The 12,922-nt window shown below is 41.2% G+C and overlaps 1 protein-coding gene across 1 annotated transcript in view; it reads left to right on the top strand.

The window, feature by feature from the left end:
- The window catches only part of ARSB (arylsulfatase B), a 135,032-nt gene that overhangs the window by 72,157 nt on the left and 49,953 nt on the right, over positions 1 to 12,922 (top strand). Inside the window, exon 6 of the mRNA XM_053912307.2 lies at positions 9,632 to 9,702. Coding sequence (XP_053768282.1) covers positions 9,632 to 9,702 — 71 coding nt within the window. The remainder of the gene's footprint in view (positions 1 to 9,631; positions 9,703 to 12,922) is intronic.

Genomic DNA, 12,922 nt, shown 5'->3' on the forward strand with positions numbered 1-12,922 from the left:
CTTTTGTCCCCTCCTCAATGGGAGAATATTCTAGGTGATAATATAATGTGACTGTGGTGGCAATGAAATACTTTCAGATGATGTGAAATACATTCAAAACCTAATGTGACATTGTAAAAACTTCCTCGCATGGATTCAGCATCAAGAAGAAAGGGAAAGGGAAAAGAAGGCACTTTTCACCCCACTTTCTCAGATACCATGAAGCCCAGCGAAGCAGAAGGGTCAATGAGCCAAAGGTTAAGAACCTCCAAACTAAAATGGTACTTTATTCCAAACGTTACCAAGACAGCCAGACTGATTATTGGGTAATTATTATTGATACTGATTTTATTAATATTATCAAATAATATTTCCTCTGTATGGCAATTTTGGGCCCCCACTTTGTCTTACCGGCCCTGGGATCTGTCTCGGTGCCAGTGTGGAGCCCGTGGCGGAGCTGCATTTGCAGTGTGTTAGCGCCTCGCTGTTGCAGTCATCGTGTTTGAAGCGTGTATTTAAATACTTGGTGGAAATAGCTCTCCACCTCTGCCCATTGTATTTCTTTTACCAAATTTTGCTGCAGATACATCTGATCAGTGCTCAGCTAAATACTCTTTAAGGAACACTTTGCAACTATCTTTCTGTGTAGTTTTCTCTTCTCTGGTACTCTGTCCTATAAACTTTAGCTCCCTTGGTCTCCCTAGACTCTCAACGCTGTCTCTTCAACTGAGGCTGTGCTTCAGTTTCCTTCCCTGTGCAGGGCACTCTCTCAAGATAGGAAGCTAGGACAATGATAAGACTCACTTCCTTTGTTTGCTGTCAGAGATCGCTGTCCTTTGCCTGATATCCAGTGGTTTTGAAAACTATTGTTTTATTTATTCTGTCTATTTTTCCTTGGGTTGTGTTAAGTAGGGGGTTAAGTCCTATCTGCCTGTTGCTTGGTCTTGGTTGGAAGCAGAAGTACCTAAAGAAAATTGTATTGTGTCTTTATTTTCCTGGTCAATATTTTCCTGCTTATTTTCTATTTTCAAGGGCTTGATAATTCAGCCTGGCATTATATTTCAGCGTTCTGAATACATTATGTATTATATATACCTGTATGTATAAATGTATACATATGTATCTGTATGTTTAAATTACCTTTAATATGACCAACACCCCTTTTATTACATATCTTTCTCACTCTTCAATTCCTAATTTTAGTTAATCTTTAGATTGGTTGGTTAATATTTTAAAGTAATTTTTAGTAAAAGTACATAAATGGTGAGTTCTTTTATTCTTTGCATGTGAAAAAAAAATGTTTTTATTACCCCCAAACATAAATAGTTTGACAAAGAATTCTTGTCACATCTTTCCTTCTCAGCATTCCATAGATTTTGCCTCATTGTCTTTTGATAAGTACTATCACAGCAAAGTGTAACAGTTTACCTACAAACAAAAAGGAGAATTTTTTCCTTTATTCTTTTCTTTTTTCTTTTCATTTTATTTATATGAGAAGATGAATACTGTGTGCCTTAAACTTATACAGCGATGCATGTCAATTATTTCGTAGTAAAACAAAAAATTTTTAATCTTCTTTAAAACCTTAAAAAATCTGAGATTGCAGTCTTGCTCTCTGACAAGGTAGAATTTACATCAAAATTATTGGTAAGTATAATGGTAGGAATGGTGCAAATGGTGATTTCCTTTTTTTGACCCATGTATTTAAAAGTATGTTGCTTAATTTCCAAATATTTCAGGTTTTCTCTAATGATACTGTTGATTTCTAGTTTAATTCAATTTCAGTCAGGGAACATACTTCTTATTTCAATTCTTTTAAATTTGAGAATTGGGCTCACATTTGGTCTTTCTTGGTGTCTGCCATGTGGACTTGAAAAGAATGTATAGTCTGTATTTGTTAGGTGCCGTGTTAGATTTTTCTTTATGATTCAGTCAAAAAATATTTTCTTTTAGTAGATGAGTTTATATCTATTGCCCTGGCTGGTGCTTTTATTCTTAGCTTTGTGATATTGTTTTGTGTTATACTTACTTTTATCTTTGACCTTTTATTTGTTAGTTCTTTTATTATTTAGAATGACTTATATTTTATTCTAGCGTTCACCGTTATATTAATATCTTTATATAATTCTCTCAGTCTTTTTCTTTTATTTTAAAAACATAAATTCTACATTTGGTTTGTTAGCTTTAAATGGCATCTTCGACTCCCACTCACTACCTATAGGAAAATCAACTAGTTTACTCAGCCTTATCCTCTCTCTCGCCCTCGTCCGCCAGTTTTAGTTGTATTATTTCTACTTTGGCAGGCCACGTAAACTGTTCTTCTCTCCTATCCATAATTTTGTTTTCGTCTCAGATCTGCAGTGTGTTACATGCTAACCGTTTGCCCATTTCTAAAGTGTTCTCAATTATCTCTTAGTTGGAGGAATTCATTCTTTAATAGATTTCTCAGGATTCTTAGAATTTGTTGCATGCCTATTAAAATGTTTTACACAACCTTGAGAATTAAAAATCAGTTCAACGGATATAAAGTCCTCGTCCCGTCTTCCCTTGACTTTCTTGGACGTGCCGTCCCACTGTCACTGGTAGTATACGCTGCTCTTGACAAGTTTAAGGTCAGTCTCATGCTCTTTTGCAAGTGACTTGGTCCTTTAGTCTGGAGGCCCAGAAGATTTTTATTATCACAATTGTTATTATTTAAATTCTAAGATTTTACTAGATATGACTCAAAGGTAACCCTGCTGGGTCAATATTCCCAGATACACACAGTGCATTCCTTTCATCTATACGTTGAGGTCTTTTATTTCAGAAATTTTTGAATTATAGTTTGAAATATTATGTTCCATTGTTTTGTGTTTCTTCTTTAGGGATTTCAATTATAGATGTTATTGAATCCAATTTACATATCTTTTGTTTCTATCGGTTTCTCTCTGATTCTTTTTACTTGTTAATTTTCATTTTGAATTATCTTCCTTCTTTTCATCTTTATTATCTACCTGCTTCCATGTACTTTCAGTTGTATAACATATCCCTTCACTTCTCAGATTTTGTATTTTCTTTTAGTTTCTTCCCTTAGTTCAGTGTCTGAACTTCTAAATTTTTGATTCATGGTATTTTTTTTATATCAGCATTTCTGATTTAATTATATTAAATCATGTTGAAATATCATGTTACAGTTTTCTTCTGCTTTTGTCCCCATAGTAGGGGGAGTGTTCTGATTTGCCAAATGTTTTAAATTGTCACTCGCTACTTTTTTAACTCCTGTGGTGACATTGCCTAGTGGCTGGCTTTTTCTGTTTTTGTTGTTTGTGTTTACATATGTTAGCTTTTCCTGGGCCCACAATAGCAGGTGATCTGGGGGCTGGAATCTGGATAGTTCATTTCGTTTCTTAGTTCAAGAGCACCTTCTGTTGCTGTGGTGAAGTGCAGTTTCTTTAACAAGTGCGGTTCCTTTCAATCTCGTCTATCTTATAATTCTGATACTGTGTTGTCTCAGGAGGACCCGGACCTGTTGCCTCTTCCTCCTTTCCCTTTACCATCCACCTTCCAAAAGACACTTGTTAGTCACCTGCTCCTCTCAGAATTGGTGCCTGCCGGAGACTGCCACGCCGATCCTGCGCTTTCCAAGCCACTTCCTTGGGTCTCTCCAGTAGCCAGCTGTCTGACCTACCAGGTATCAGACCTGTTCAGCATCATCCTAGGGGTTATTTTACCAGACATGGTCTGGGCCTCTTCCCCTCTTGTACTCCTTGCTCTCTTTTGCACACCCCCAGCCTGACCCTGCTAGGGTGGGCACCAGCACTGACCTTTCAGGTCTCAGATGGTTATTTCCTCACATCCATCCCATGTTTAAATATATTCTGTCTCCTGGTTATGTTGTAGCCTTGGGTGTTGGGTGATTTTACTGTCTTTCCTTTTCAATATGGTCTTTTTTTTCCCCCATAGGAATGTGTGGAGAGGTTCAAATTTAGACGGCCACCAGCGTTCTGTAGAAATCTGGAAACTGACATGTTCTTGGGCTCTTGCTCTAGTTTAAGAAGAACAGCACTAGAAACTGTAGATGGAGCATTATGAGTATGATTAATGACATAAAGATGCTAGGGAACTCCAGCTGTTAGAGATGGGGAGAGACCCAAGTCAAGAGGCTCTCTTCCCTGCCTCGGTTCTTGTCTGGCTCACAACACATGATTCAAGCAGGAGACAAACACGTAGAGTGGAAATGAGATAGCTGCTATTTCGTTTTCTTTATGAAACACACGAGCACAAAGCTGCAAGCAGGCCTCCAGCTAGTCTAAATTGCCCAGGTATAAAGAAAATGAAGTTGTTAGTAAGTTTGTTCTATGTGCTTGAGCTGAGGCTACAAGTGGGTACTTAGCTAATCTAGGTATGCTGACCATTGGGGTTCATGGGTTATATACCTTAGTCAGCTTCTACGTTCCCCTTTTTTCTCCCCCTTCTAAATCTTGGGAATACATCCAGCTACAAAGGCTTTCTTTCTCAATTAGTGTAGACTCTGTCTTAATGAAATCGTTACAGAGGTCCCCTTTCCCAGCGTAGGCCCCCCTCTTCCTTCTGTGTAATCCCTGCTTGTGATGTTCAGATCACTCGGCAGTCCGAGTAAGATTGTCACAGAAGCCCCTTTCCTCAGCACAGGCTCAAGGACTCTCCCCCCCTCCTATAGGCACCTGTTTTGCTTGCCATGCTCAGGACACCCTGCATTCTTGTCACACCGGGCTCAGGACAGCTGAGTTAATTGGTGAGGCATGTCTTCCTTTTGCGTCTAGCCCCCTGTGTTAAGTTTTTTTTTTTAGATTATAATGGTGAGGGCCCTGCCTTTATTTCTCCTCTGGCCACTCTTTCCTAGCTGCTACCTAACACAAGCAGTAGCTCTGCCTTCAAAGACTGCTAAGGGACTATATATGTTTTTAAGTTAAAGTGTTTAAAGAATGATATGGGGGGGTGGTATGTTTTTGATTCCCTACTTTACCCTTTTTGACAAAAAAAAAGCTTCTACCCTACGCCTCTAGTATGTAGTGCTCTGCAGGCTGTTTTAGATTTTTCGTAGTTCGGTGCTGCATTCTAGGATGCTATAGGTCTTGCTTGTTTCTTCTGTTTACTCCCATGTAGCCTGGTGTTTGCTGCCTGGACGGACACAGGGAAGGATGCTGCTGGGGCTGAGGAAGGAAGGGCATGAGGGCCTAGCTTTGAAGGAGGCCCAGGGGAAGTCATTGCCTATTTTTTGTAGTGCTGCCCCTGAGTCGTCCAGCTAAAAGCAGACAAGATGAATCCATCTTTTCCTATGTGCTTTGGGATCAGGTTCTGACTCTTAGGTAGAATCCGAGAATATGTTGTTGATCTCTTTAGCACTGGCATTAGTTGAAGTTCCCTCGGGACTTCAGCGTCTGGTCTTCTCTTTATTTTCCAACGCTCTTGCCAGTTTTCATCGCTTTGTAATTCTTCATGAGTTTTATAATGGAAATTGGAATGCAGGAATATTAGGCCCTGCTGGTTTACCTAGAGACTAACCCAGAAGTCCTACCAATTATTTTACAGTAATGAATAGGAAAAGATTATATTAAGGGCATGATTCCATTATTTTTTATATTACTTATTTCTTAAATAGCCTACTTAAGAAATTTAATAAGATTCTTTAATAAAAATGCACATGAAAAAATTCCCTCCTCATATATCAAATGAATTTCTTCTTCAAGTGTAGTCAAAACTTGATCATTTCCATGTCCAAACTCTTTATTTGTGGTGATGTTTGCATGTTAAAATGGCTTTTCAGGGTGCATGGGATTTGCACAAACGCAGTACCACCCACACCCACATAACAAAGAACATAAGTACTGTAAGGGACTTATTTCACTAGTATAATTGTTAAGAATGTGAACTTTGTGGTTAGATATGGTTCAAATCCCATCTTATCCACTTATTTTTTATGATCTTGGGAAAGTTACTTACCATCTGTGAGTATCAATTTCCTCATGTGTAAAATGTGCTGGTGGTGTTACCTGCTGTATAGGCACCTACATGAGGATTTAGGGGGAAAACTATGTATAAAAAACACTTAGCTTGAATGAAGGTGATCACAATGATGAAGACGCTTACTGAGGGTTAACAGGTTTCTAAAAATTTGATACTGCCTTACAGGGCGTACCCTTTTATGACAGATGGTCAGCCACTAGTGGTCAAAGAAATATGGAATGTAATAGCATTTCATTTATTTATGGGAAATGTTTCACCACCCCACCCTTCAGCTAGTTGGAAAATGAAAGTCAAAAACTGGAAACTCTATTTATAAATGGACAGTGCTGTGATCTCAGTGTCTGAAACTGTAGACTTTTAGAAAATATTTATAGCATATTGGAAACTAGTCCCTGATCAGTTTCTCCTTGCTCTGTTGTTTTTAATTAATCCAGAAAGTATTAAATTTGAGGTAAATTAAAATTGAAGACTGAAATGTATCAGTCTCTAGGACAAGAGGATGGAGAAAAACAACTCTGAATAGCGGCATTTGAATAGTGGTATTTGTTAATTGGGCCTTAATAATAAGCTAAATGAGTGAAAATACAAGACATTCAAGGAGATGCTGAGGCCGTGTCTACATTTCACTAAGGAGACAATCTAGCGTAGGGGTCAGGAGTGGGGCATCTGCCTGAGTTGTAGACCCAATTCTATCGCCTGCTTAACCACGTGATCTCGTAACTCATTAAGTGCAGTCTGCCAAGGCTGTGTTTATATCATGGTGTCAAGAATTAAATGAGATAATACGTGTAAAGCATTGAAAATGGTACATGGTATATCATAAATGCTCTGTAAATGCTCGCCACTGTTATTCTAACTAGCCTAGCCAACCCCCCCCCCCGCCCCAATAACTCCAGTTTGATTGTAATGGACATGCGTGAAACATGCCCGTGTCACTGGTGTAGAGGTTGGGCTCTGTAATTAAGTGGTCACCGTGAACTGACTGCCTTAGCCAGTAATGTATGCTGGGCCGGAGGTGAGCACTGTGCAGCAAAGATCTTTGAAAAGATAGGAGCTAATTAGAGAGCTCTCCTTAGTTTCTACCAACCTGGAGCACAAACAGTTGCCGTAATAAAAACACCCCTTACCTTGGTTCACCCAAAAACAAAGGACTTGGGTGATTATTGAAAAATCACTTACTATAAGCATCACCAGTCATTTTTCAGAGATTTACCTTTCACAAATGGAATCAACAGCCTCGTGAAGGTAGTGCTGCCTCTACGGCTAAACCGTGCCCTGTGCCTAACTGAAAACCAAGGAAATTCCTAGGTAACAGATTGCAGTATGTCTTTTTCATATGCAGCTCATACTGAGTAGACTGTGTGATGTGTGACCTAGCTATATTCGACACTCATACTTTTCCAGAAAGAGACTCTCACGTGTATCATAACATGTCTTAGAAATTTAAAGTTACAGCTACATCAATGTATTTCATAAGGAGAAATCTTGCCAGCAAGGAGAATGGATAGGGATATTAATGTCCATTGTATCTACATATTATGCTTGTATCTGCATCTCAGACTCTAGTCTTGTATAATTTTTTCATGTCTGCAGACTCAGAATCCACATTTTGCAATGAAAGTTGTTTTTAAGTGAGCAGCTTACTCAGCACTTAAGATATCCCAGACTGTGCTAAGTGTTTTACATATGTCGCCTCATTTAATTCTCATAGCAATCCTGTAAAGTCTGTACTTTGATTTACATTCTGCTAGTGAGAAAAACAAGGCTCAGGTTTATATAGACAGTAATTTGTGGCGTTGAGATGCAAACTCTGAAAGGCTATGCTGTCAGTGCTATTCAGCATTTGTAAAAGTGAGGCCTTCAGAATCGGTCAGAAGTAAGACCAGAAACTATGGAAGCCATTGGCATTGTCCACTCTCTAGTACTTTAGTTGTCTGGAAATGAGGCTCTGGAATAATGAACAAAAGAATAATGAAATACCACAATATTTGTAGTATTGTATATAAGTACCAGTAGAAACATATAGAAGACAGAAGCTAACATATGTTATAATATAGCAATAATCAGTCCCATAAACATTTTATGGGTTTGATGAGGCCAGAACTTATTCTGTAAGATTGCGGTGATCACACAGCTGATATGCTAAAAACTGTGTTATAAATATACAAAAACAAATTTTTTTAAATCCAACCCACTTTGGTACACGTACCTTTGAGGAAGAAATTGTATCATATGCTAAAACTTTTGTTCTGCAAATGATACTATCAGGAAAGCAAAGACACAACCCATAGAATTAAAGAAAATATTAACAAATTGTGTATCCGATAAGGGACTTGCATCCAGAAGAAAAAAAAATGATGGTAGTAGTTGAAGTTTTTTGTTTTTAATTAATTTAATTTTGTTTTAACATTTCCTTACATGGCAAATACAATGTTGCCAATCACAATTCAGATTTTTAAAAAATGTTATGGTCCTTAGAATCCCAAACCTCTGCTGTAGACAACCAGCTGTGAGTTTGGTGTGTGGCTATATCGAGCCACCTGAAAACATAGCCTTTTGGTTACAGCAGGAACCTTAACTGGTTATTTAGGCAAGTATAAATCCCAGGGTTTTTCTGTTTGTTTGTTTTTAAGGATTTTATTTATTTATTTTTAGAGAGAGGGGAAAGAAGAGAGAGAGGGAGAGAAACATCAATGTGTGGTTGCCTCTCATGTGCCCCCTACTGGGGACCTGGCCTGCAACCCAGGCATGTGCCCTGACTGGGAATTGAACCAGTGACCCTTTGGTTGGCAGGCTGGCACTCAATCCACTGGGCCACACCAAACGGGGCTAACCCCATAGAGTTCTAACAGTTCTTGACTACGTTCCATTGTATTGTCAAGTTGTCTACTGTTCTCTCCCAATGACTGAGAATGTGTCTAACACCTTCCATAACGCTGGGCATTTACTAGCAAAATGACCTGGGTATTTCATGCACACCCCACATACATCTGATGGTGACTCTGCTCCCAGTTTTTTCAGAGCACCATTTTGGAAGTCACGCAACCCCTTATTTGGCCAGTAACTTACCATGTGCCTTCCTCATCTATAACATCAGGGGATGGGGCTAAGTGACCAAGTTTTTTCCAGCACTCGTATAGGTTGTGATTGTATTTGCATGTACCCTTTTTTTTAATGTTAAAGAGGTACATATATTTCGCATGTATTCGTATTAAATGAGTTCTATGCATGTTGCTGTCCAGATAGGGAAGACAGTAGTTTTTCTCACAGAGGCTTATATGCAAAGGCGTGTTGCCTCTGTGATACCGACGCTGCCAGCTTGGCAGATGCGCGTTCTTCATCTCACTGTGAGGGCTCGGTATGCAGTCTACACGGGGTGACTTGAGTTCTCACTTCACTGCTGTTTAAAGGCAGCCACATTGTCTGTTGCAAAGGGTCACGTTTAAAAAGCTCTCGTGTAAATGTTCAATCATTGTTGTATTATAAACGATGACTACTTCAAGATAGATGCACCAACCAAAGAGTTTGGGGATCTCTGAATTCATGACAAAGTTGTTAACTGGCAAGTTTGTTGTTTCCTACAAGTGTAAGAGTAGTAGGAAGTATTAAAATCACCCATTCCTGTTTGAGAGAGGAAATTAATGTTGTCTAAAAAATTCTTTTCTAGTGAAGGAAGCCCATCCCCCAGAACGGAGCTGCTGCACAACATCGACCCCGACTTTGTGGACATTTCTCCGTGTGAGTACCTCGTTCACGGCCGCTAAGCTACATATGCGTGGCTCACAAATACAGTTTTATTACCGCGTGTGTCTCTGGCCTTGCTTTCTCTTTTCCATTTGAGTTTTCTGTAAAGGTAAGCAGTTCTCCATGGCACCTGATGTCCCAGTCTCACTGTGGCATTGGTGCCGCAGAGGCTGAATTCTCTCCTTAGCTCTGCGACTTACTAACTGTATGACCTGTAAGCCTTCTCCCTCTCCATGCCTCAGCTTTCCCGTCTGTGAAAGGAGAACCCATCGACCTCAGAGGCTCCTTTTCACTGTAAATGCCATGTTGTCGGTACCCTGTTCTTACCTGAGAGCTCCAGCCTTCTTCCAGAAAACCAAGGTCAAATAAGCCATCATATCACCATCATGGCCAGGTGCTGCCCGGCACTTGCTGCGTCTCATGGGCCGGGCTTACTGAGCAATTGTGGAAGTATCTTAGCATGATCTGCCTACTGCCTAAATGAGCCCATAGGTAGCTCTATTAACTCTTCAGGGAAAGAGGCCTTTGAATGCGTCAGATCCCAACAGGTAGTGGTAGTCCTGTATAAGAGCATCTCGGGGCCTTCGGGGTTGAGCCTGGAAAGCATGACCTATTACGCCCTCTGCCCTGGTTCCATCATAATGCCCCATCTCAACACTGTCTTCAGAAAACAGTGCTCTTACATTTCCTTCCTTCACTTGTGCTCGCATCCCCTCCCTTCTAATCATAGTGCCGCCCCTTTGCTCAGGCTCTCCTTGTTGCTTTGTCCTCTCCAGTCTGTGCTAAAACCCACCCCAAGGTTTCTTCGCTCAGAGAATGACCCCTCAGTAATTCTGAATGTCTCACCGGGCAGTTGCTGCCCTGCTCACCTCGCCGGCCACTCTCCAGGCCCCTTGCCATCATCCCGCCCTACTAGACACTTCCCGTTTCCAGGCACGCAGATCATCATCCTTATGTCTTGATTATGCATTCCCCTTTGTCTGAAACATCTTTCCCTGCCCCTCCACAATTTTTCCTCGCCCCTTGAACCCCACCCAAATGTCCCATCTCAGCCCCATGAATGTTTTCCAGGAGCCCCAGAAGAAGCGGTCATTCCTTCCTTTCTGCATCCCTCCTAGGTGTCTCCGCAGAGCCTTCATCAAATTCCCCCGTGTGCCTTCATGGCCCTCTAAGCTGAGAGCTCCTGGAGGTCAGGGTCTATGTCATATTTATCTTTCATGCTCATAAGTTAACACAAAGGCCTGCGCCTAGTAGGCACTCGGTAACGATTACTGGATGACTGAGTGGCAGAGAGATGGGATGGAATAAAGACCAGAGTGGAAGCATTAGACTTGGAAAGGAAAAGGCCTTGAGACAGGTAGGGATGGCTACATTATGGAGGAATTTCTGTTGCTGTTTACTTGTGTGAACGAGAGAGGCAAGGAGGTTATGTGTCCAGTGTGGCAGCCACTAGCCGTATGTGGCTATTGAACACCTGAAATGTGGCTAATCGTGGGTTGAAATGTGCTGTAAATACAAAATACACATCAGATTTGAAGGCTTAGTATGAAAAGGTAAAATATTTCATAACACATATTTACTGCTTGCTGAAATGGCATACTTTGGATATGTTGAGTTCAATGTATTATTAATGTGAATTTTACCTGTTTCTTTTTCCTTTGTAATGTGGCTAATAGAAGAATTTTAATTACCTGTGTGTTTCTAATGGTCTAGAAGGATTATTCCAGAAGGTGCTAGGAAATGATTTGGTGAACTGCATAAGAGGTCACAGCCCGTGACAGTTACTGTGAGGCTACAGCATCCGTGGTTGCTGGATTCTTCCCTGCCTCAGCACACCTGAGGGATACGGCGCATCCCACTCTGACTGGGTGCCCAGAGCAGTGACTCTTCACCGAGCGCCAGTCGTGTCGGAATCTCTCAGGGTTCCCAGAGGGAACAGGGGGAAGGCAGGAGTGGTTTGGAAAACTTCTGAGTAATTTAATGCACTGAATAAACCCAGAGTAAGATCCAGCATTGTGCCGAATATGCTGCCCACATTATAATGACTGTAAACTGTTCTTACCCATTAAATCCCATCTTTAAATGAAAAGCCTTAAGCCCCCTTCACTCACTAAGATATGTTTTGTCTTGGCACCAGAAACGGGAGCTTTTGAGCTCTTTTCCAGGGTCACCTGGCCACAGCACTGCTCGCTGTGATCTTCGCCGTCTTCCCTGCGGTGTCCCTAGCTCGCGCGAAGTTCGTGAAGACATGGAAGTCCATACAGAGTCAGCTCCGCTTTGCCGCCCAGCCACCCATACACTGTGAGGTCTTGAGCGAGTCCCTTCACTTTGTTCGGAGTCAGTTTCCTGCACATGAAATGATGGACGAAGACCCTTTACTGCTGTCACAGATTCAAGGAGGGTATCTTGCCTTCTGCCCACCTTCCCCCACCCCTTGCAGCCCACTCTAGTCTTCCCTGCCGGCTTGGGACTCTTGCTCTGACTTCTGTGTGTAGTGAGGGACAGTGTCAGTTCCTGACATTGACATAGAACTACACTCACTATCTGTGCACAAAAGCAGGGCAGCATTCGGTACTGTCCGTGCCTGCAGGCCACTGAATGCCACCTCTTAGTCATGCATGGGCAACACTGTGGACCTTCCCTCCCGGTTTTCATATTCATTTCAATCCACTGTGCAGCAGTTGGAGAAAGGAGTGTTATTTGGGGCTGGGGATGGGGTGGGGGGGAGCTGCTCCTTTTTTGGATGATGGTACAAGCCCATTTCCTTTTCTATGCAATTAACTCATAGGGAAAAATTTAATCCAGGAATACATCTATAGGAATAGATGTATTTATAGAACAGTCAAGTCTGCAAATCCTATTCATAGAATCTGTTTTTTAAATATGTTCTAGAGGCTTCTGTGGAATAAAATTAGAGAGCAGCCAGTCTAGGGTATAAATTAAGGATTGGCAATTGAGGCACTGTTATCACAGAAACACTTCTCTGCTTTCTAACACCACCACTTCCCAGAGTAGGTGTACTTACCTACAGCAGACAGAGTAGTGCCCCACCTACACCTTCCCGAAAGCCACTTCCTCAGTTTCCTCATCTGCGAAGACTGATTAAATATGTCTACATTCCCTTCCAGCTTTACCATTCTAGGATCGCTATATAAATAGGACCTTAAATGAGCAAAGCTGCTTCCTCAGTTCCTCTCCTTCTCCCCCTGCTGGG

Source organism: Desmodus rotundus, chromosome 1 (genome assembly GCF_022682495.2).
Source record: "Desmodus rotundus isolate HL8 chromosome 1, HLdesRot8A.1, whole genome shotgun sequence".
NCBI lineage: Eukaryota > Metazoa > Chordata > Mammalia > Chiroptera > Phyllostomidae > Desmodus > Desmodus rotundus.